Genomic DNA, 26,041 nt, shown 5'->3' with positions numbered 1-26,041 from the left:
TCCTTCAAACACAAGAATTATTTTCTCCCTATTTAGCTTTTAGGAGAGAGTAGCTCCAGAATAAACACCTCCAAACCATACAGACACAACTTGTTTGATGAAGCTAAATACTCATCATGTGGATAGCAAGTCCTTCAGTCACTGTGCAATCATGCTTGGTGATAATGACCAGGAAAACTCAACATTTTTTCTTTTCTATAATCTAAGACTTGACTGCTCTTAGTATTCAGCTGTGGCTATTCTTTGCCAACCATCAACTACTAGGTTCTTGTTAGTGAGCAGACAATTCAGACAGGATCACTTTCTTCCCTGAACTCTGTGTAACAACAGTTTTATCACTGATGCGTTTAGGTCCTGGAAAACTTGTTCAGAAATATTTTCTTAGATATCATTACCAGTCTGACCTGTCCTGAGACAGCACACACAACACTGCCCGAGAAACAGCTTTTTCCTGATTACTGAAGACAAATGGGATGCAAACCAGATATTTTTCTGTCATTGGACGTACTCCATTTAGATCCCAACATTCACCCAGAAGAGGCTAAGATGTTATAAAGCACTAAACAATGTACAGGCTCTGACCACACTACTCAAATCTATTGCTGGGAGTCAATTTATAAAGTCAATTTATAAAATGGAAGTGAAACAAGTTGTCCTGCTAAGCAGATTAAGCAGCAAACAATCCTGAGACTTATGGTAAAATACCTCTTTCCTTATTTCATTACCAATATCATCATGCACACACAACCAAATGGGTGGGAGAATTCATATACCAAAGTGGCTTTATAACACAAAATCTTGTGCCCCAGGTGTGGGGTTCTAGAAGTATCTGAAACAGAAAAGCCTGTTTTACAAGTATAAATAAATATTAATTGGACATTTATAAATTATTACAATATAGTTACTACAAATACCATTTACTTTTATAGATGACAGAACCAAAACAGTACTTCCTTGACTCCTTGAATGGAAGAATGCATATTGTACAAAAAGAGACTAGGTCTTGACTGCCAAACCTTTTCCCCCTTTCCGCATCTATTACTCGTGCTCTTTTTAGATGACTCATGAATACGTACCGCATGGCTCTCAGTGCAGTTTTGTATGCCAATTCAGCATCATGAGGTAGGAGAGAGGTGAAGAGATACTTGGCAAATGTGTGCATTGGAACACTCTCCCGATGGATGACTTCACCTAAGCCACTGTATGGTCCACCTGCGGGAAAAAGAAACAATATCAGCCTTTACAAACTGCTAGACCCCAACTTCTGAACCTTTAAAAGCATTCAGTACACCTTTAGCTAGAAGAGGTATTCAAAGACATAGCCTCCTGCACAAAAGGTGGTTACATAGCTATTTTCATTGAAACAGATAACACATCATATATACACAATGTGTTACAGTTATATAAAATACCATATATTATTTAGGAAAACAAGACACACTGCAAATTGTGTAATACTAAGCACACTGCCATACGAACGACAGAATGGTTACAGTACTTCATGGGACTCATTCAGCAAGCCTGGTATGCAAAAACAGAAAGTCATAATCCTAGCTCTGCCTCCACACAGTTATATTATGCACATCAATACCCATGCATCCTGTCAATGTGCCACTGCTTCATCACAAATTCACCAGGAAAAAAAAGAACGATGACCATAGAAAAATCTGTATTTTTAATTGAAATTACATTACTATTCACCACAGCAGCACATGGTCCCTCAAATATCTCACCTGACATTGGCATTTAAATAACCCTTTGGTCTGGATGCAGTCATGACTCAAGTCCCAGGTCCCACCCTTGGGTCACAACAACCCCAGGCAGCTCCACAGGCTGGGAACAGAGTAACCGGGAAGCTGCTCAGTGGAAAAGGACCTCAAGGTGCTGGTGACATGAGTCAAGGTGTGCCCAGGTGGCCAAGAAGGCCAATGGCACCCTGGCTTGGATCAGCAGGACCACAGCAGGCATTGTCCCTCTGTGCTGGGCACTGGTGAGGCCACACCTCAAGTGCTGTGTCCAGCTCTGGTCCATCACTCCAAGAAAGACACTGAGGAGCTGGAGAGAGTCCAGAGAAGGGCAACAGAGCTGGGGCAGGGTATGCAGCACAAGTCCTGAGAAGTAGCTGAGGGAACTTGGGCTGTTTATCCTGGAAATAAGGAGGCTCAGGGGAGGCCTAATGATTCTCTATCCCTGCCTGAAAAGCTCCAGACAACCAGAGACACGATGAAAGGAAATGGCTTCAGATTGTGCCAGGCACAATCAGGTTTAGACTGGATATCAGGAAAAACTTCTTAACTGAAAGGATGGTCAGGCATTGGAATAGGTTGCCCAGGGCAGTGGTGGAATCACCATCATTGAAAGTGTCCAAATCAAGTGTGGATAGCCACTTAGGAACATGGTTTAGTAGTGAAGATAGCGGTGGGTAGCTTAATGGCTGGACTTAACAGTACTATTAGTCTTTTTCAACCTGACCAGTTCTGCGATGATGAACACAAGGTCAGATCATGCACCAAAGCTGGCTGTTAGTCCAGTATACCCACATGATTTTAAAATTTCTATTTTATTTATGTGAAAACGATCTCTATTATTAAGGCAATGGATTTTTCTCACTCAGTAAGGTGTAGATTTCAATTTGATAACAACACCATCATGATAGACAACAACAAAATTAAAAGCAACAATTTACTTGCTGAGTTTCAAATGTTCACAGTGCCTAAGAATCCTATTTCTACATTTTTTCCTGCACACTTAAGACTGTTATTCCTGTTAATAGGAAAGCTATGTCAAACAGTTTCTGACTTCAGCGCCAAAACGTTCAGGCATTAAATGCAGTGAGATACAAAATAAGAATCTCGTATTAAACGTTACTGGACAATTATTGCAGAGATAGCACTCAGCAGTCCCAGAAGCTACTACTACTACTACTAAGACTCCAACTCATCACACGATGGATGGATGGATGGATGGATGGATGGATGGATGGATGGATGGATGGATGGATGGATGGATGGATGGATGTGTGAGTGCACTTCTGTTTCAGCAATGTTTTTGACTGCTGCCTCAGCACAACATACAAGGATAGAAATCACTAGGCATGAAAAAATTCTGAGCTCCATAGGTGGGCATTTCTAAAGACCAAGGCTGATTGCAAAGTAAATGTCAAAGACGATTTAGTAAGAGACAGCGTGTCTCATAACCATTTGAAATGAAGCTGAAAGCCATTCAAATCTAGCTGGCATTGTTTGAATGAAAGAAGCAATTTCATGTATGTTTGCCAGTTGGTGGTGCAGTCAGAAACTCAGTTAGGACACAAAGAACACATGACAAAGAATTTATATGAAAATATATTTTGCCATTAACTTAGCAGTCAAGTTCTTGCAAAACAGTCTTATGTTTTCCTTTCCCACACACTCAAATGGTAGCTACACACAGCATGCATTAATCTGCATTAACAGCATAGAAATCAGCTTAATATTGGATTAAGTTTTCTTTATTGTATCTACCGAGTTTCAACTAAAAACTCACAATTGGTATGATCAGCACCTTGAATCACTGCACAGCTTTTCCTCCATGTAAACTGGCAGTTTCTGCCTAACCTGGAGCAAACTGAAGCTACTGCAGAAAAGCCAGATTTCTCATCACACACTAATGCAAGACAACTGCTGCACATTGCTCACAATGGCAATTTTTAGGCAGTTTTATTAGCAGACTTCCTGCTATGATCAATTCTTTACTACTCTAAGAAAACATAAAAAGAATTTCAGTGATCAAAGTAGTAAACTGAATTATTGGAGAGTATGTCAGAGAAATCCTGGCTTTTTCTCATAAAGCATCCTTACCAGTAAACAGATGCAGCATACTGATATTATAATGCAGAGGAATCCTGCATGCTAATAATTAGATTGAGACAGTAGCTTTTCTTGTCAAAAGGCCATAAAGCAGCAATACAGATACACCACAATGGAAACTTTCCCTGTGTCGCAGCTTCTCTACAGTTTCAAAACTAGGCAAAAACGCTGACTTAAAGCTGGGAACCCTAAGCAATATATTGTACCTCTTCCATAAACCTGACTGTTGTGAAACCAACAAGCGCATACACTCAAAATCTGGGTGTCCCACCCAGACTTCAAACACCTGGATTATGCCTTTGGCTAATTTTTTCCCCAGTTGTTTTTTCTTCCATTCAAAAAGAACAAAAACCAGAAAGACAACCTTGGAACCCCTGACCATCACTCTCTGAACACGTGCTTAAGTGCTACACGTTAAGCCTATCTCAAAGTTAAGGCAAAAGTACACACTTCCATGTACAGATGTTATTTCAACACTGCCTAATTCCAAAACATAAATGGTGAGTCATGGTCATAACTTATGCACAAGACCAGACCCAAAGACACAATATTTGACCGAATAATTGAGATTCCACCTATGACATAAACTTCAAAGGCAAGTAATATTCTTTATTTTCACAAATAAAACGTTGCATTTCTGTCTCAGCTATTACCTGTGAATTTTCTGAGCTCTTCACTTTGGCACAATGGTCAAAATCTTCATACATTTATAAAGCTGCCAATATAGTTCCTTTCACAGAATACAAGGAATAGATAGAATTTTGGTATCTGGGAAGTGTTGATAACTGATATCTGTACTATACAATAGTTAGCCTGGAGTGTATAATGAGGTTATTGAGATTACCACATGCAACAAAAGTAAAGAACAAAGTGTATTCAAAAGGTTTATAGGTCAGTATATGCCTTATCTCTGCAGTCACATGATATCTAAAGCACAGCAATTCTCGTAAGAGACTTGATAAAACTTTCATGGAGTTCTAAGCAAAAAAACCCATCTGAAACATGTAAGGCACTTTCTGCAGGAACACTAGTTCTGTGTACTTGTGTAAGTGCAGACAGTTTAGAGAAGCATTTAGCATCTATGTTCAGCTACCTTCTAATAGGAAGACTGCTTGTTTTCGAAAAATCTTCACCAGTGTATCATCCAATTCAATTTCTTGTAGCTTAGAAATGAGCTGCTCCTCATTTCGACAAACCTTCTCTTGTGCATACAAGCCATCTGGCATTATTCGCTGCTGTCCCAGCCCTATTAATGCTACTTCCACAGCCAGCGTTAAGTAAGATTCCCCTTCTTCTAGGAACTTGTGTGCAGGCAGGTGCTGGTACTCAAGAGATTTGCATTGCCCCAGGTTCTCTGTAAGGGGTGACACAGAAAGAAAAACACATCAGCAAACCATTTTAACCCATAATCTGCCAACAATGCCACATTCACAAATGCTTCCACTGTTTGTATTACTATTTCAGAATTATTTAAATCATTAGCTAGTTTAAAAATACAACACTCCAATCTAAAATACATAATCTGATTCCAAATAGCAGAAATACACAAAAATAATTTGGTTTTAAATAATCCATTCAAGTAAAAATAAAAGTTTTCATTTCTAAACTGCACAATTTTTAAAAAGGCAGCTCCTCCCACTTTGTGTTAATGAGGACAAAATTGTAAGATCCATTCCAATTTCTTTCCCTACCCATTTCTGTATTTCCTTAAAGCTCTGGTGTGCAAGAGGAAGGGAAAAGTGCTTTTACACCTATTTAGGAATCAGTTAAGTTATTAGAATTGTGCAAATACAATAGGCCCAGGAACTCCTCACCTTTAATACATGCTGTTTCCTAGTACTCTTTTCAGGCTTTTAACTTGTTACACTTGTGCTTATGATAAAAATGCATATTGTTAACATTAGAAGTCCTACTTTTAGCAACAATTACAAGCAAATCCCACACAGGCCAAGCCATAAACTGTTTTTAAGAGTGCTATAAATTCATCTGGCACTTCACAGACACAACAAATGACAAAATGCTATTTCAGCTTGCAGCATTTTACAGCCTAATTTGGAAACAAAAAGTTGTAGTTGTCAGATGTAAGGAGATGGGCAACTGCAAAAAATGGAAAGGCTGAATGCACTTGGAAAATTGCATGTGTGTGTACAAAAGGAAGTTACTTTTCAGCACACAGTATTTTTATTCCATGGGGTTGCTTTGGTTTTTTAATAACAGCGGAGAATCTGATTTCCAAATTTTTTAATTGAAAGTTTCTCCAGAACTGGTGGGTAGGAGAGTAGAAATTTATTGAAGAAAATCTAATTGAATAAAAGGAGTTTTGAGGCAAAGCCCCAAGAAGATTGTGGATGTGTATATAAAAGAGCTTCAGGTAAAGTAATGAATCCAATTTCTGTCTGCACTTGTAGTGTTAAGAAGCTATCCCAAAGGTGGAAAAAGACTGAGAATATGGAATTAATCAGTTAAAATCCTGGGGAACAAATACTGAAATTGAAACAGCTGTATATATCCTATCCCTATCCTAAGTCATGTACTGATATGGCAACACTATTTTCCAACTTCTACCATTTATAGACTATATATGTTACCGATTTCAAGTGTTCTGTCATTGTTTTGTAATATTATGTACACTGTAGCTAAGAAATCCAATAACATCCAGGGCTGTATTTAGAAGTGTTGCCAGCAGGTCGAGATAGGTGATCTTGCCCATTTCCTCAGCACTAGTGAGCCCACATCTGGAGTGCTGTGTCCAGCTGTGGGCTCCCCAGCACATGGGCATGCTGTAAGAGATCCAGTGTGGGAACACAAAGATGATTAAGGGACTGCAGCATCTCTCATATAATGAGTGAGAGAGGTGGGATTATTTAGCCTGGAAAAAAGAGGGCTCAGGAGGATCTTACCAAAATGTATAAATATCTGATGGGAGAATGTAAAGAAGACAGTGCCAGACTCTTCTCAGTGGTATCCTGTGACAGGACAAGAGGCAATGGGCACAAACTGAAATACAGGAAATTCCATCTAAGCATAAGAAAACACTTTTTAACTATGAGGGTGGTTGAACACTGCAGGAGGTTGCCCTGGAAGGTTGTATAGTCTTCAAACTTGAAGTTATTCAAAACCCAAATGGACACAGACCTGAGCAATGTGCTCCTCTAGGTGACCCTGCTACAAGCAGACCAAGTGGACTAGATGATCCCCAGAGGTGCATTCCAAACTTAACAACTCTGTGATCCTATGATTTCTGGCAATTTCTCAGAACAAGGACAGTGCAATGTATGTGGAGAAGACTGCTGCTATGAAGTCTTATTGGGTTTTATTTCAAACATGAAATATGTAATTTTCTTCAAGAATGAATAACTGGTAACTTTTAAGTGCTTTCTTAGTTGTAACATTTTCTCCCCCTTGTGTTTTCCTAGCATATGCAAATGTGAGTTCTTATACTATAGAAACAGTGCCTTTGAAACTGATTCAAAAGGCAAGACAGAAAAATACCTCCAGTAAATGAAGAAATGTACCAGACTGCTGCATTTGCTTGGTCTTACCCGTGAAATCGGAGAATCCATGGAAGCTGTCATCATCCACCCTGCAGGCTTCCATCAGGCTACCAAAAAGGGTGCCAATGGGGTCCAAAGGGTGTCCCACCCAGCCTTCAAGATTTGTTATTGAGGTTACTCCCCTGTGGAGAAGGTCTGTGGCAAAAAACACACACAGAGGAGGGAGGGAGGGAGGGAAAGAGAGCTCATGTAAGCCCATCAAAACAATTACACAAGTGAAACTGCTTAAAATACCCTCAGTACAGAATTCAAAGCATTTCCAGTAGCTTCTGCACAGAAAGAGAAAATAGTATCTTTCAGGGTGAATTCACTGCCCTTAGTGAATATGTAAATGAGGAATAAGAAAAGAGAAAGAATGGAAGCCAAACTTTTTGAGCACTAGCAAAGCGTATTATAGATCAAAAATTTCAGTGGCAGTGTCTTTTGAAATCTCTTCCTTGATACTACTAGAACTCTTCTGAAAATGTCTGCTTGAAGAATTACAACAAGAACTTATTTTGTAAAATATTTACAATTTGCTCACTCAAAACCACACAATACCCTTTTTACATTTTTAAATTAACCTGATGGAACTGAAATAAATGAAAATATTCTAAAATATGTTCCAATTTCATAAACTGTGAGCTTATACAGCACCTCTCTCTCTGCACTAAACTCAGGATGACAGTTACTTTATAAAAAAACCAAATAAATGTTTAAATAAGGTATACAAGAAAAAATTGTCTTTTCATAGGATCAAGTCCATTTTTGGTCATTTTAAGATTTTAGTCCACAAATACCTTCTTCAGTATTATTATTATTATTATTATTATTATTATTATTATTATTATTATTATTATTATTATTATTATTATTATTATTATTATTACTATTATTATTATCATCATCATTATTATTAAGTCCACAAATACCTTCTGTAGCCCATACCCATTATTTGGTTAGAACACAGAAAAAATATTAAGTGCAATGAATTGGAGGAAGTGTGATTGTGGTAACAGGTATTAGCTATTCCCCAAATGCACATCCTACGGCAACAACTTCACTTTGACACTCCCAGCTTTCTTCCTCCCAGACGTACAGACACAAGTAAATGATGAGAGATCAGATGCATTATTGACTACCCTCTAAAAACTGTATACAAGCCATTATAGCTGCTCTGCTTCTCTGCCTGTCACACATTAACTTGCACCTTCCTTCATTCTCTCTTGTTCACAAAGTATCATATATCTGGGTAACCACATGCACTAATTTTTTAAGTCCTGCTTTCTCCTATTTAAATGAGTGGGGGCTACAAAATGAAACACAGACACACTGTCAGGATGGTAGAGATTTTTTTAAAGAATCCATTGGTGTGTAATATGAAAAAACTCAAGTAAATCATTCCATTACCTAACAAAGACAATAGGCAGAAGGAATAGTACCAAGAAGGATTCATCAGGGTGACTTCTTACTGATTCACTTTGTTCTGTTTATTCTGTTGTGCCTACTTATGAGCTTCTCTTGTGTCATGCCAACCAAAGGCTTCAATCATCTCATCAGAGATATTTAACTTAAAATCACACAAGGGGTTCTATGGACATCAGATCAGCCACATAAAAGCTAAGCAGAAGCATGGGGTGTTTGCTGAACAAAAAGCCTAAAGCTGGGCTGTAGCTGCAGTTTGCCTCTGGTTACAGAGACCAGCACACTTTATGGTATTTAAAGAGTCTTTTAAAAATTTCCCATGAAATTAAAAAAAAATAATAGCAGTGAGTGAAAACACAGAAACAACAAACTACTTTGTTTCAGGGCAGGATAGATCACATTTCATGCACTTTTTTAAAATGGTAATAGAATATTAGGTGATAGTTACAGAAACGGGAAAGGAATTTAACAGAGGTACTGAATGCTGCACTAGCAACTGGGAATGAAAAGGAGCACTATTACCACCAGCACACTTGCAACAGATTTCTCACACCTGCCATACCACACAGTGGTATGAACACACACACTGACACAGATACTTCCCTTCTTAATAAAAAAAGATTTCAAAAAAAAACACTTACTCCTTTTTTCTGTGTGAAAAAAATGCAGAGGCACATAGGAACTGCAGTTAATTTTTTTTTCAGCTAGGTGCATATATTATCTTCTAAATGCTCATTTCTGGGAAACATCTGAACATACACTTGAAAAATTTACACATATAATTTCACACTGGTATTTTTGACTACAATGCATGAGGATACATACAGTTTAGAATAACAGGGAAGATCTAAAATAAAATTTGAATGAAAGGATTAGTGTAGCAGCTGAGAAAGTAATTCTAGTTTTTCTACATACACTACCACAAAGCCACCCCCTTATCCACTGCCTCTTCAAACTACAAAGGTTCAGAGCAGAATTATTTTGGGTTGCAAAGCATTATAAGAGATTCTCTTGGAACACACTGCCAGATTTGATGAATTTTTGTAGTTCAGACTTTGCCTCGTTGTACCCTCTAGACTTACACATCAGAATATAAAGGTCAGCAAAATTATAGATCAGAGAAAAAAAAAATAAACAGCTGACATGCCAAATGCAAAGTGACCCGGTAAACAGGGTGACTATTTTCACTGTATAACCAAAACCCCTGATTGGAATAAAGGCCCTATCATGCCATATATATTGGAGAAGGCTGAAAAGAGCCCGGCACAGCTCTCAACACAGTTTACAAAAAACCTCTGACATCTAGAATGTGACATTTACCACCATCCAGACTGAAGAGTTAAAAGCCATCTCTTTCACTATAATTTCAAAACCAGTTTCCTCATGCAAACTTCCTGGTGTTACTGTCAACTTGCACGCCCTTTGCCCTCCTCTTCCACACATTTACCTTTCTTCTGAGCCCGGAACATTTCCAGCTGTTTCTGCTGCTGCCTCCTTAGTGTATTAACAATAGCTATTGCTAGCCTCAGTGCTTCTCGTGGGTATCCATGAGATCGTAATGCATCCACCCTCGCGCAGGCTGTAGGAACATGTTCTAAAACAGAAAAAGTAACTGAAGAATAGCAATGCCTCCATAAATGCAATGACCAGTTTGACTAGGTTACACAAAAGGGCTTTTTTTGTTTCATTTTTTTCTGTTTTGTTTTGTTTTTAAAACTATGGAAGAGAGACTTAAAGGACTACTTCTGAGCCAACATTTCAAGGCAGCCTCTGTTCTTTTTGCCAGGCTTTTCATCCATCTCCCCACTACCTCCCCCTTTAAAATAATGCCATAGAAAATGAACAAAGCACCAAGTCATGGAAACATCTTTCTGGTTTAGCCACTTACCATGCCAGAGGGGCCACCCCTGAGAGTCAAAGAGCAAGTTTTCAGTGTCGTCATGGTAACAGTAGTTGGTGTACAGGTCACTGCTGATAATGTGCTGTAAGTGGCTGTCTTGCCAGTGCAGATCACACGCCTCAATGGCTCGAGTAAACACTGTCCGATGTGGCCTGTTCGATGAATCTGTCATTTTCACAGGTTTAGAAAGCTGCATCAGCTTTTACTCATTCATACATGAATCAGTCATTCACAGTGTTCCTGTCTTCTGCCTATTCACCAACCCCCAGCCGATGGCAGTCTGCCTTGCCCTCTCTCCACCAAGCAGCCTGCAGATGATATTTCACATCCTATTATTACCCAAGAGCTCAGACAACGTGTGTGCCATTCATCTTGCATTGAGAGATCGATCCAGACACCAGCACAGCTGATGGCAGACAGGACTTTGCACAGGGAACTACTAAAGGTGAAGGACATTCAACAGCAAGTACAAACTAGAATGTATATGGCACTCAAGCATCCCCAGTGTCTCTCCTTAGATCCACAACTGTCAAAATAAAGGAGGAATAAACTGCATCAAAGATTTGTAATTTTTCTTTCTGAGAAGTGACACTAACTTTGAGCACTTGTATAACTTTGTTCATGAACATAAACAAATACTATTAATAAAGTGAGGTCCTGAAGCCATAAGGCTGACATAATCCTCATTGGACATCTTCCTAAGGCAAAATTTCTCTAGTGACATGCCACTGCATCTATCAATGCTCAGAAGTCATGTCAGAGTTATAAACAGCGGGTCCAGGTTGGTCTGAACATGATGAGCAAGCAAAATACCTCTCTAAGGGGTCATTTGCTGAAAGAACTCATCTTCCTGGCTGGTTGTGAAATTTAATAATGAAAGAAGTTTTTTCTGTCACAGGTGATCTTCCAAGAAAAAGAAACAACAATAAACCTGACTAAGTGTAGACCTGATACCTACCAAGAAATTTAATCTTAACTTTATTGCAATTGTATGCAGAATGTAGTATTACTGATGGTTTGGTGGACTATGAGCAGTTTCACCTGCAAAAGCACCCTGCGCTTTGCCTAGTTATTAGCAGTCATCTTTGTTTGAAGATGACTGTACAAAGCTTCTGTCAGATTTGATAATCACATTTGAGATTAGAAAGCATGATATTGAGTACAAAGACATCTCCTCCAAGACTGCAACACTGCAGCTGCACCCTCCGCACACCTAGTAATGCAGATGGTACACACAGAGCATATCCTACAGACATATGCTTCAGTTTCTCATATACAAGTTTCAGGTAGTTTAAAAAATCCCTCTTTAAAGAGCTATCAAGGCTTTGTAACTGCAAACAAAATAAAAACCCCAATACCAGAAGGAATACTAGAGTATACAGTCAAGCAAAAAACAGCGGGCTTTACACAACACACTTGAAGGACATCCGATTTTCATGTAACAATAATTAGAAGCACCAAGTGAAGAGTTAGAAGACCTAACAAAACACAAATACCTGCTCTGAAAGTGTTACAGCCCACGTTTAACAAAAGACCCACATATTTGCTCTTCTGCAAAGACAGAATTAGTACAATGGATTTTTGCTGGTCAGTCCTCAAGAGTTACTTGTCCCAGGAAAGAGTGCTGAATTCTGCAAGGCTAGAGTGTATAAGATAAAAGTTATATGTTGCAGTCAGTGCATATATTTAGGCTCACCTTGGTTAGCATTTGCACCCTGAGGCAAAGCATTGGTTAAATTGGACAGCTCGTTTCCATGGTTTCCATCTTCCCAGGGACAAACATCCACACTGTTCCATTTTTTCAGCTGTTTTAGCCAACTGGACTTCTGCTCCAACTTGCAGTGGGGATTTAAGACTATACACATCCACAGAGCACCTGATTTTAAAAAAATTGCTAAATTATGTTTTCTATTAAAAATGCAGCAGCCAATGACTAATTGCAAACTTCTACAGCATATACTTTTCCACCACTCAAAGGCTACACTGCTTGCTTCCCAGCTACGCTTAACATCGCACAGACTGAATCCCTGATACAAGCATTCGGGCTGGTGTGGTCAATTGAAGCAGCTGAAAGATGGTACCAAGCCAGCCTTCTCAACTAAAAGGCATTAGTATGCTTTTGTATTAGAAATTCAGACTTCCCAGTGTATGGCTCATCAGACAAGAACATCAGTCAAAGGCAAAAAAGAATTCACTGAAAGTTATAGAAGTTACATTTAACCAAGTTTTTCTTCTAATTTTTGTATGTATCAATGAGAACTATGTATCCCTCAGCTTCACATCACGGAAACCAAGACACACATTAGTAAGACAAGCATCTTGCAAACATATACTTTCACACTCAGAACTCATCAGAAGTAATTAATTCCCAAACACAACTGGGTCTCAGATAACCAGTACACACTAGTTTTGTGCAGCATGATATGAGTAAGATATTTTTACAGCAATTACTTCAGTAATTTAGTTACTCTAGAAAATTTGTTTTACATTTTCTGTTTAGGGAGTTCTAAGGGAAGGCTAATTTGTGCTGACATATCAAATACCCCCACTTCATAAGCTGCTCCCTGAGACTGTATCTAGCACAGCAGGCATAAATGCATCTAGGTGTCGAGGCAATTTTCAAAGGGAAAGGTTTTTCTCTAAATTAGCTGTCCCTTCACCAGCTTGAACTTTGACAGAAGTATGAAGACATCTGAAAGTACTGTTTAGCAACAATTCATTTGCTCATTAAGGACGTGCCTTATACACTAAAAGAGATCACAAGAATATGCTTAGACTATACACTGTTCATGACAGGCTGGAAATAAAGCCAAAGAATAAAAATGCAGCTGGTTCTTCTAGGATAATAAATGTCTCCCATTCTGGGATTCTTTTGCTAACTAAAAATGCAAAATTGATACCCCGGGCACAGGGGGCCTTTTTTTTCCTCTACATCTGAGGAACATCACTAGAGGCAAGACAATTCACCAGCCTCCTAAGGAAACTCCACTACACATGTGGTACATCTATAAGGCAGGAGAGGGCAAGATAACCTGAAGTACTAACACTCTTTAAAAATATCTGTAGTCTCATGTGGGAAACTATGTCAAGGCTAACTACAATGTTAGTAGTCATGGTCTCTGGAACTCAGGCAACTTCATGTAAAGAATGACTGTACTTCCAATAAACCCCTCACAATACACTTAAAATTTCAAAAGAACCCACAATTGCACCCTGCTCCCTCTGACTTCAGAGAAAGCTGCATGCAACATGTGAGATCTCAAACAGCTTTGATGGCTGTTGATTCCCTGCAGGAAGAGGAGTGTGAGACAAAACTCACAAGAAAAAAAAACGGGAACAGAAAGAGCTCCTGTAGCACTACAAAGTGTACTACCTGGAAGAAGGATGCATAATGCCAATGACCCCAACCTCTTCAATCTATTTGGATTTCTAAGTTGTTTTTGTTAGTTTGGGTTTTAGTGAAGTGTTTTATTGTGTATTTTTTTTTCTTCTCCCCTCTTTCCATCCCTGCCCCAAGAGTATGCATTTATTTCTATTCGTATCTCTTCCTATTTCTGCTCCCTTCCCCCTCCTGTAACATGGGCTCCATTCTGGCTGTTTCAATTCACTGATTCCTGCCCTGCTCCTTGTGCTGAAAAGTCTGAGGAAAATATTCACTTGTGTCCAGACTTTATCCTATGTCAAGTGACAGGAATCTGGACGATATTCTTATTTGATTCTGATGCCTCTCAGTGGAAGCCCCCTCAAACTAGCCCTCAAATGTCAACACCAACCTGAAGGCGTACCCTAGTCTCAAACAAGAGAGTTTCTATTTCTGCCTGATGGCTCCCATTTGAGGAAACTGCTGATCATGTTTACACTTTACTACAGAAACGGCCTGTGGATAAAATGAAGGACAGGTACTCATAATTTCCAAGAAAGGTATAGGAATAAATCTCTAGTGACTTCAGCCTAAAAACTGCTGTTGGCAACAGTTCTTGCTCCAAAGAAATCTGGAACACATTTCAAAATACATTCCTACCATTCTTAAGTTTACATGTATGATTATATTTTATGATGTCACCAATGCAAACTACAATATGAACAAAAGTCTCATTAAATAATAATACTTTTTAAAAAGAGACACCAAAACCCCAGAGAAAGTATTTTTGTTTACAGACTGCCTTTCTCTCTAACATAGCTCTCTCTCATTCCTGTCTCCTTTTCCCCAGTTTTTTTCCATACTGGTTCTCAGAATGCTGACACGTCTTCCCCCCACTCCAAACTGCATGCTACTAGAACACAACTGAAGTTCTTGTTTAAATTCCTGGACTCTAACCTGTATCTTTCAGTACAAAACTCACAGCACAGTGCCAAAGCAATCACAATTCAATACACAGGAAGTTTCCCCAGAAAATATTTGGAAAATATGACATGTTGCAACTACAATTTGATACTTCCACAAGGGAAAGGGTATTAGAGCTGTCACATTGCAGTGAGGAATTGCCTGTTTTGATTCAACACTAATCTCTTGACCTTAAAAAAGGCAGTTTTGCCAAAACAGACCTTTGGATCAGACAGAGCTCCTTTTGAAAATGCATAATTATCATTCATCTTTAGTGTTCATCACACCACCAAAAAAAAAAAAAAAAAAAAAAAAGGAAAAATTTACATGCAGGCCTTCCTTGTACATACAAGGGAATAACAGTACTTTTATGTTTCTCTGGAGACATCCATACCTTTGAATTTATGGGACAGTATGCATTTACATTGATCAGGATTTAAATACACAAACTGAAAAACGTTAAGAGCATTAAGTCACCGTAAAAGTAGATGTAGTATAGAACAGTAGGATAACTACACATCCTGTGTACATACATATCCATGAAGCTATACTGAGGACCCAGCATACTATTCTGTTCATCTGTTTGATGACACTCTGTTTTTCCTAAAAACACCATGCTGTCTTTGTCAGGGGTGCTGTACAGCTGAGCTTGGGTCAGCATTTCCTCATTCACAACACCTGTGTAATCAAGTGCTAAGACCTGGCCTTCGCTTTGGAATTATACATTTCATATACTATAGATCAAACAGTGCATTTCCAAAATTAAATATTCAAGAAACAGGTGCTGTAACATTTCCTTGCCCTTTCCATTAATGCACAACTTTATCTTAAAAAATAAGCTTCAGGAGTAGTATTTGACCATTTAAAAGAAAATAAAGCCAGGTAATCAAGATCATACCCTCTGCCCAAGGGACAAGAAAGCTTCAGCACCTGCTGCACAGTTGCCGCTGTACCCCACTTGAGACTAATCAATTCTATTACAAAAGGATAATCTTCCAGCATTGAAAGTGCCAGAAGAAAAACAATACTGGCAGACAGAATCTACAAATGCTTTGAAGTGTGTCAGCAAAGGACTTAAAAATGGTTTACATCTGTATTTTAAACACATACCCACTTTCACTGGGACAGACACTTGGAAACCTCAAAGAAAGTACTGTGCAGTGTTTATTGCTTCTGAATGAGAAGGACAAGTGCCTTCAGAATAACTGGCAAAGCCATTGCCCTTCTCCAGGCATGGAGAGATCTCCACCAGAACAAAGCATAATCACAAGTCCCACTGCAGACTGCTCCAATTAAACAGTTGCCTTTACAGAACAGTAAAGACAGGCAAAGTGCTTTAGGACTGTTCCCTCTTCAATTAGAACATCAAGAAAAACTACTCTCAGCACTCAGTTGCATCCAAGTTGCAATTTTATTCACAAAAATGCCTTAATGCATTCTGGTTTCAATATTTAGCCTTCAGAAAAAAAGGTTTTCTTTAGGTGTTATGCTTCTTGAAGAACAGAGTGCTTAATTTTGCACTAATTCATTCTATTACTGAATTAAACTTTGATGTATTGGTCTTGACAAGTGCTTCATGCTGATTGCATTGTGTATGATAGCATAATCATTACTCTTGCATTTTACACTGGCTGGCTGATTACCACAATAGATTACCTGCAGCGCTGATGGCAGAGGGAATCACTGCCCTTCTGCAGGCTAGCCTCCAAGCAGGCATTTCAGAGAGGGGAAGTGTAAAACAGAGACAAAATAAAACGCCTAATTCCTTAAGCTTCTCTTTCTTGCTGCCTGCTGCTGCTATAAGGGTTAAAGGCACATGCGCATTTGGCTGAAACAGGTATTTACATCTTGAGATTCTATTCCAAGCTATCAGCAACCATGTGATCTGATTTCTGTGTCAACTACAAACTTCTGCTTTCTCTTTCTGTGTTTTCAACTTTTAACAAAATGGAATAAGGAATTAACCACACACTTCTGACATTTTGCATGAGCCTGTTGCTCTAGGTTATGACCTTTCAAGAATGTTTTAAAAATTCCTGCATCTTTGCAGACACTCTGCCATTTGACCAAATTGTTTCAAAGGTTTTCAAAGAACAGGAATTTGCTTGAAAGGTGCAGCTTACAGTGTGTCAGTGGACTACGATCTCCCCAAGAGAACATGGAGGATCAGTCACATGTTCATATGTATGCATCGGTAGTGCTCTATAACCTAACCACTGTAGCAAGACAGGGGCTATTAGTCTACAAAGCTGAAGAAAAGTATAAAGAACCTTGAAATGAACCTCACTGATTAACCTTCCTCATATTTAGAAAACCATTTAATCATTTGTTTACAATCAATTAAGTGAAGGCAAAAGCACTGCTAATACTATCATATATAGAGCACAAAAACGGTCCTTTATCTTAATGTAACTCTTCACAATTTTAACTAGCTGCCAATATTTTCAGCTAGGTGGCAAACACAAAGTATGCTCCTGACCAAAATATGTGTCAGATATTTTAATTTATCTAGCAATACACTCTCAGTAGTAACAGTCTTTCTTTAGAGACTTCAAGAATTTTCAGAAGTTGATGTGACTGTAACTATAAATGCATTAAACTACTTCCATTTAAATGAGATAATTTTTAAGGAAGAGGAAGAACAGGAGATGTTTGTCCAACAAAACAAGCCATTAATAAAGCAGAGACAAAAATACTTCTCCTTAACAAAAAACAAACAAACAAACACCTACCAAAAACATGGAGCAAGTGCAAACACTCCCATGCATACTAGGAATTACAATTGCCACAACTATCCTCACAGAACATAAATAATGCACTGTAACTGACCAAAGGAATACATTCTGATTGTCTAGTTTGAATTCCTTCCTCCTACACTTTTGTTTCTCAAGTCACTTCCATCTTCCAGTCCCAACATGACTGCTGAGTTTTTACAAAAACAGCAGACTTCAATTACAACTTCTAATACAAGAATCTAGCACAGCACCTGGCTAGACAGCTTACTAATTACCTCAATGCAAAATTCTAAGGTTATTTCTATTTTTTTTAAGTTAAATTTCTCCAGCTCCAATTGTAATTTTCATCTACTTTTTGTGGGTTTAGAACTATTTAGAAGAACTGTCTTCCCTACAATTTTTTTTGTCTATATAGTAGATAAATTATAAAGGATTTCCTTTGCCTTGACTTGACACACCCAAGTGGATTGATATTCTTGCACTTTTCACTTCCAATTTTTGAGATTTTTTTTCCCCAGTATTCATACAAAACAAAAAATTGGAAAATAGCACAAGGCTAGGTGGCTTAACCAGATAGAAAGCTCAGAAGTCACTGAAAACTCAGTAAGTACTCCCCATGAATCTATCACTTCTCTCTAGGTCTGGTATTTACTAGAAGTGGTATTGGAAAATTCAATGGCAGCCTAACGTTACTGAAGTATGAAAAATAACACTAGGGGAAAATAACACTAGTAATCAGCTTGGCTTAGAGTAAAACTCTGTCCTTAATCTTTGCAGACATGATTTCACAGTGAGGGCTGCAATGAATTGTGTACCAGCTTCAATACACAACATTTTTTAGGACATTTTTAGGTAAATCAGTTTAACATCACAGGAATTAAAAAAAAAAACAACTGCTTTAATACAGGTACTTACAAAAAATCTGAACTTCTTTCCAACCAACTAAACAGAATGGAAATGCAACTGTCTGTATGACATTCAAAATAAACCCCTCAAGCTATGCTTACACACTAAAGGTAATTACTGTGACCATTATTTCTGAAATCTGATAAATGCCACAGGATTAGCTCAGCTGGTTAAAGCATGGTTCTAATAACACAAGGTTGTGGGTTTGATCCCCATATGGGCCATTCACTTATGAGCTGGATTCAATGATCCTTCTGAGTTCATTCCAACTCAGAATATTCTGTGAAATTACCTAAAAAAACCCATTTTTACTGTCATAGTCTGGTCTCACATACACCCTAATTTCAAATACTATTATGGCAATGTCAGTAATGGAGGAAGAAGGAAATGATCCCCAGAGAAAGTGGATAAAATCCATCTCTGCAGAACAGCAGCCTAGCTCCATTCACTGAGGAAATGAAGGTGACAGCATCAACCAAGACACTGTAGGGCCATGACAGCAATTTAAATTGTCATCCATAACTCAGGTCTTAGAACGGAAAAACTGTCTTGTGATGCTAATTCTGACCTACTGCCAATTTAGCACCTCCAACAACAGAAATAATTCAAAGACACTGACATAAATCAACCGCTTGTTCTGTTAAAAAGCAGGTGTCACCTTAAGTGCATGACCTGAGGGTACATGTGTTTCTTAAGACAGCTGAGACTAAACAATATTAATGTAACCACCACTTAAGCAAAGATGGCCTACTGGATATGATACAGTTTAAGACACAAATACATGAAGGATACCACTCTGGTGCATCCAACCGCCCTTCAAAAACAGGACTTCCTACAGCTTTCATTTCAAGGCCAGAAATGCCCTACCTGCAACTGACTAATTTACACTTAGAAATTTAAAGTTAACTTTATTTTCTACAAGTGCAGGGCATGGATACTTTCTTTAGCTTTAAGGCAATACATGATGCAATTATAAGTGAGTATTATCAACAACATCAAGACAATATGCATATAAACTTGGCAGTCAAATCTCAAACTCAGAGTCCAGCTGTACTGTTTAATAAAAACAATAAAATATGGTATACAGGGGAAAGCAAATATCTCTACTACATGGTTGACCCTAAAAAGGGACTGCATGCAGTATGCAGGTCCAGAAAAATGGTACCAGAGCACCAAAACTGTAACGAATGCTTAACTTTATGCATTCTTTTTCATGCCAGCCCTGGAGTAATCATTAAGTCTGGCACCAGGAAGGAATTTCTCTAGAGGAATACTGGCAACAGCCATAGCTGCTTTTGTCCTTTTTCCGCCTCCACTTAAGCACTAAGCACCGATAATCTGTTCAGAACAGCTGGCATGTCCCATTCATACAAGTTTGTCTCTAACTGCAAGGGAAGGAATGCCTGAGACAGAAATATAGATAGAGATTAGCTTAATTCAGTTAAGGTTAAAAGAATCTAATGTGCTGTTTTCTAGAGATCACTATATATTTTTATCAGGAAAAAATTCAGAGTGGTTTCCAAATTTAAAAAAAAAAAAATCACAACATTAATAAACACTTGATCATTAGTTTGCTTATGGAAAAATGGTAATTAAATCTCTCTTAATTAGTCTATAATGATTCCTTTGCTAACCTCAACTTTTAGAATTAAGCTTTAGATTAGAAGCAAGGTGTTACTAATAAAGGTTAAGGCATGATCCGTCAGGAAATATATTGTACTATTTCTCTGTATCACATGACCTTGTAAAATGGTACTTTAGTTTAACTTTTAACACAAAACTGTATCACTCTAACCCAGAAAATGGTCAAAATACCAGTAAGTGTGAAATCAAAATAGACCATCAGCCTGACCCAACATTAAAAAGCAGTATACAACAGAGCAAAGTACTAGTAAAAACCTACTAAGGACTACTGCAGCAAAGCCATGTTATCCGCCAAGAAAGTCCTTTATAGAAGTAGTCCATTTAATATTCTAGTATATATTTAGTATATAACAGAAAGGATTGCAATAATGTCACTGGGAAGAGCTTTATCACATGAATGAGGCTCATTTCAATACCATTTGAGGTTCCTACACTTAAAGACTTTAGATTCTAATACGTGGTTGAGGTACAGAGATTATGCAATAAATGTGGAAGGTACACAGCTGAACACAGAGAGTACCATTTAAGTTCTCAGCATCATAAGATAAGATGACCAAGAGAGACCTGGATCAGCAGGAAGCAAAACCAGAACACATTTACCAATTCTATTCACTACCCTGCCTTGCCAAGGACCTCTATGGACACAACTTCTTCCCCATGACAATGCCGTCATATTTCTACTTCACAAGAAACTAATCCTTGACTTTAAAAAAACCCAACTCTTCTCCCCCATCAGGAGTTCTTAAATATCAAAATGGAAGAAATCTACTAGAAATGTTTGTTTTGGAACATGGAAGTTATACAAAGTTTCTTCACCTTGAAGATAAGCAATAGGACATGAAGATACTGATAATGGTAGCTCACAAAAAAAAAAAACCTGATTCTGTAATCTACACGCTGACAAGGTGTTGGGCTCCATCACTCCATCAAGCAGTAGATACTTGTCTTAGATTCTTCTACTTGACTGCTTTCATCAGATTAAACATCTGGGATTTAATTTAAGAGTTTCAGCTTTATTAAGCTGTCACAAGAGCAGCCCTATTCTGATAACAGTAGCTGGTCTAATTATGGCCTGGTTTAGGGTTGACAAGTGCAATGATTCATTCATGGCACACAAGAAGCAATAAAAAGTTGTTTTGCATTACAGCTTTAAAAATGTGGACACTTTTTTCATTTAATTTGTCACTTAGCTTTTGCTAAGAGGACTGTTAAATTGCAGTAAGAGGCAAATGGGGCTTTTAGTTTAAATGCAATCCCCATATTTAAATGATTTGTAATGGCACAGTGCTCAAGTGGGAACACTATTGTTTCACAGTGGGCCCTGATGGTGACATGTGACTTTTGTATTCAGGTCCTGTATTATCCATGTGGCTAAAGGGCTTCCAATTTCATTTCACAGCCAGAAGCCAGCAGAAAACACCAATTAACTTGCAGATCCCATTTGCCGACAAAACAGTCTCTTCCCAGTGTCTGGTAGCGCTCAACATTTCATTCCAAAGCAGAGCCTCACAGCCATCATGATCACTGGGCTGTAGTACAAAGTCAATTTTTCCCCTTTTTAAGGGAAATATCTTCATTTTTGATGAGAACAAGCAACTATTACTTTATTTTTTCATGGATGAGTATTAATGGCTTACCCATCTACTAAGATTACACAGTCCATTTTTTTTTCTCTCTAGACTACAAAGAAAGCTTTCCTTCAAATCAGAGATCTCAGCTCAACAGGCACCAGCAGGTATTTACTTAGCATTTCCATTTCCATACTCCATTTTACCAATGCAATTTAATCAAAAGGCAAATCAAGGGGCTTCAGATAATTAATCATTATGACATCCTAAACTCCTCAACCATGGTCACCAGGAGTCAAACACCTAGGGATCAGCACGTGGAATTTATATACTGGGATACCATTTGAAACAGCAACATGAAGAATTCCAGCTCTGCTTTAAACTCTGCCAAGTGGAATTCATGCATTACTGTGGCAAGTTGGCAGCAATCACCAGTGCATCACGGAAATTGCATCTAAATTCTCCTGGTTTGAAAAGTATCTGAGCAAGCCTTAGAGCTCTGACCTGTAACCTTTCCAATAGTATACCTCAGACATTCCGTAAGTAGCATACAGCTCATCCCGTTCCTTGAAGCAGAACAGGGAAATCAGCTAGGCAATTATTATATTCTTACTCCCTATCTAGAGGTTTCAAAAAACAACTGCCTAGTTATGTGGAAGGCCTTTTTTTTGTTAACATGATGCTTTTGAATCATGAGTTGCTCGAGAAATTAGGACTTTGTACTAAAAAATTGCCAGATTCATACTTAGACCTAAAGTATTTCATATAGGGGTCTTCAGTGGACGTTTCAGTGATTTTGGGGGGTTTTTAATTTTTATTTTAGGTGTGCAGAGTTTCCCTGCTGTTGTTTTTAAACCAGCACCTTCATTCAAACCCAAAATGACTTTTACTGAAATCAACAATTTACCACAAACTTCAACAGGAACTATGATCAAAGCTCAGTGTGTCCTTCCAGTACCATTGCCAACACCCAATGCCAGGCAGGAAGCATCACTTAAATTTTAATGGAAGGTTCAAATGACCCAGTCAAGGAGCAAAGCTGAAGTTATTTAAGTATGCTTAAAAGTCTATGCCAAGATGGAACTGACAAAGTGGCCATATGCCTAGCAGTTGGCAGACAGCATACCAAGGCAAGCAAGAGTGCCTTTATTAAGCAGAGTCTATATTTACTTACTTTGTATGCCCTAAAATTCTCCCTAACTACAACAAATGGCTACTTACCTTTGAGTAAGTACATGAGAGTACAGCTAAAAGATTTTTCTGGAGACATATATATATATACACACATATATGCCTCTCCCAGATTACTCTGAACAGGTAATAAAAATGTTAAATATGCAGAGACCAGAGTCTCACATACTCCATCGATATTTTGGTTCTCTGACACTCTAGAAGATCACAAGCCAACATTACTTTGTAACACCATGATAGCATGACTCATTTAAACTCAGCCTCTGAGTTATCTCTTCCAATTGAAGAGATCATATGTTGCCAGGGCCGGGCCACCCTGATTTTCCCTCTGCAGTCTGCTATTGTAACTCTGGTCTCCCTGATAATCTACTTGAGCTTTTTGTATATTCACTTTTTTTTTTTTTTTAAGATGCAAGTTTCACATGGCAAAAACAATGTTTAATGTGAAAACAGGGAAACTAAAGCAAAGTAAAATCCTAGTAAAAACACTGCAGAAGCTTGTAGCCTTCACATCAGGTAGAAGTTAATCTGGAGCAATTCACACAATTAACAGCATTCTGGAGGCAACTTGCTATGCATCAGTGGAAGGAACCAAGATATCCTACCAGTGGGGAGAAGAAATCGTTTAAAATCATAGACACTACCTGGACATGGAAGAACCAAGTTAAGTTCTACCCTTTGCCTACTGCCTACCTGGTATGACTGAAGGGTATTTGCAACTGAAACCATGGTACAAGATCAACATTTTTGATTCGCTTAAGAGGTGTCAGAGCAGTCCAGAACTGAAATAATACGGTCTGCCTCAGACTGCAAATACAGCAGCACAGGCAATGGTAAGGTTGCTTTTTGGAAGTGACATCTAGAATTCTGATTAAATAGAAGTAAACTAAATTCAATTAATCCAAAAAAATTTGTTATTTGATCCCGCAGACAGATAGATTACACATCCTCTACCTTCAGACAGGTGTTGTCAAGAAAATTATGTTAAAGAAGACTGATGAAACAAGAGGAGCCACTACAAAAATTTAAAAAAAACTTTTTTGTTTATTGACAGCATGTGGCAAGACTGCTACAGGTAACAGATGGAGAACAAATTTCTGCCTCTCCCACCACCTACCAACTCAACCCACATAAGCAATGAAGCATGAGACCCTCCAGGTTTCAGTATTGTGGGATACAATTTTGTTCCATGTACGTCCAGCTAGGCCTGTGCCTTGCTTGGAAAAAACAAGACAAGGAATCATAAAAATGGTGGTTAAACTTGCAGTTGTTTCTAGACTCCAACAGAGTTTTGTGTGCTATGATATTAAGGATTTTGATCACAAAAGTATAGACAGCAGTTTATTAGCCTAGTACTTCAATTAGAGCGAACATTATTTTTGCTATATAGGTTATAGCCAATCTTATCCCACCAGTTGGTATCTGATTCAATCATGATAATTTCTGACCTCTAAGAGTGCAAAAGTTAAGTTTTGCATTTTAGACTTCTTTTCTAAATGAAGCATATTACTCTTACTTGGATTTGATTTCATTTAGCTTGATTCTGGACTTCAAATTACATTAAGAGCATTATGATATTTGCTCTCTAAATTACTACATAATGTCTCACAGGACATCATCTGTTAACTTTTGCTTGTTTGTTATTAAATGTTTTTATGTTTTCTGCCACATAAGTCAGACGTAGTCATACTGACCAGAGCACATCAAAACAGACTTCTTTAAGCCTAGACTTGAAAAGCCTTTCCAGAATGAAAACACAGGTTTCTACTCCAAATTCCATGAATCACAAGGCAGCTCCATTTAGGCCATGCATGTCTCCAGTTTGCTTTAGGAAAGCCTCCAAGACACCTGCAGTAAGGTTTGGAATGCTAAGACAGACGCATTAAACGTTCACTAATACACTCAGCGAATTACCTCTCAGAGGAATGAATTAGATTTACCACTGTATTTTAAATCAGGTTGTCTTTAATCTCCCACACACTTGCATATCTACTAGTTAGTAGTTTGTTACAGTACTTTATATCTAGGAAAGCAAAGCTTGTGGTTACTTTCTATCTTTCCTCTTGTAGTGCCATCTTGAAATACTGTTGACATTCACATTCAAGTTGTATTGATTTTCCCTTCAGATAACACCCTGTATCAATAGAGGCTGAGAGGGATTTAGAGCAGCCCTGCAGGGAAGTACTTGGTGTTACTAGTGCATAAGAGGCTGGACAAGACCCAGCCATGGCACTCACGGCTCAGAGAGCCAAACATGGCCTGGGCTGCATCCCGAGCAGTGTGGGCAGCAGAGGAGGGAGGGAATTCTGCCCCTCTGCTCTGGTGAGACCTCACATGGAGTGCTGCATCAGCTCTGGGGTCCCAGCACAGGAAGGATATAGACCTATTAGAGGAGGTCCAGAGAAGAGCCACAGAGATGGCAAGAGAGACAGAGCACTGGCCATAAAAGGAAAGGCTGAGAGAGTTCAGGTTTACCCAGCCTGGAGAACACTCTGGGGAGAGTTTAGAGCACCTAAACCTTCCAGTACCTAAAGGAGACCTACAAGAAGGCTGAAGAGGGACTTTTTACAAGGCATGTAGTGATCCGACAAAGGGCTTTATAGTGAAAGCTGGAAAGTTTAGATTTGGTATTAGAAAAAAATTATTTACTGTGAGGGTGATGAGGCACTGGAACGATCTGCTCAGAGCACCTGTGGATGCCCCATCCCTTGAAATGTTTCAAAGCCAGACTGGATGAAGCTCTGAGCAAACTGGTCAAATGAAAATTGTACCTGCCATGGCAGGGGTGTTGGAACCAGGTGATCTCTAATGGCCTTTCCAACCCAAACCATTTTAAGATCCTGCGATGAGATTCTTATAGATCTTGAAAATTTCTGAAGTAGTGGTTCAAAACTGTATTAGAGAGGTCTTGGACATCAGTTTGAATATACCTCTCCCATTTCAGCCTGTTTTATTCTCTTAATTGAC

General features: G+C 38.5%; 1 protein-coding gene across 2 annotated transcripts in view; it reads right to left on the bottom strand.

The window, feature by feature from the left end:
• Window positions 1–26,041, bottom strand: part of ZSWIM6 (zinc finger SWIM-type containing 6) — a gene marked incomplete at its 5' end in the record, with an annotated part of 105,460 nt that overhangs the window by 8,847 nt on the left and 70,572 nt on the right. The window contains 6 exons of one of the 2 annotated variants that reach the window (XM_084224911.1): window positions 1,077–1,212; window positions 4,942–5,202; window positions 7,391–7,537; window positions 10,254–10,400; window positions 10,695–10,871; window positions 12,403–12,582. In XM_084224911.1, the coding sequence (XP_084081037.1) occupies window positions 1,077–1,212; window positions 4,942–5,202; window positions 7,391–7,537; window positions 10,254–10,400; window positions 10,695–10,871; window positions 12,403–12,582 (1,048 nt within the window). The remainder of the gene's footprint in view (window positions 1–1,076; window positions 1,213–4,941; window positions 5,203–7,390; window positions 7,538–10,253; window positions 10,401–10,694; window positions 10,872–12,402; window positions 12,583–26,041) is intronic. The other variant, XM_084224910.1, reaches the window with a different exon arrangement.

This window comes from Fringilla coelebs (genome assembly GCF_963513975.1).
Source record: "Fringilla coelebs genome assembly, chromosome: Z".
In the NCBI taxonomy this organism is placed as follows: Eukaryota; Metazoa; Chordata; class Aves; order Passeriformes; family Fringillidae; genus Fringilla; species Fringilla coelebs.
This window is presented reverse-complemented; position numbering and strand designations above follow the sequence as displayed.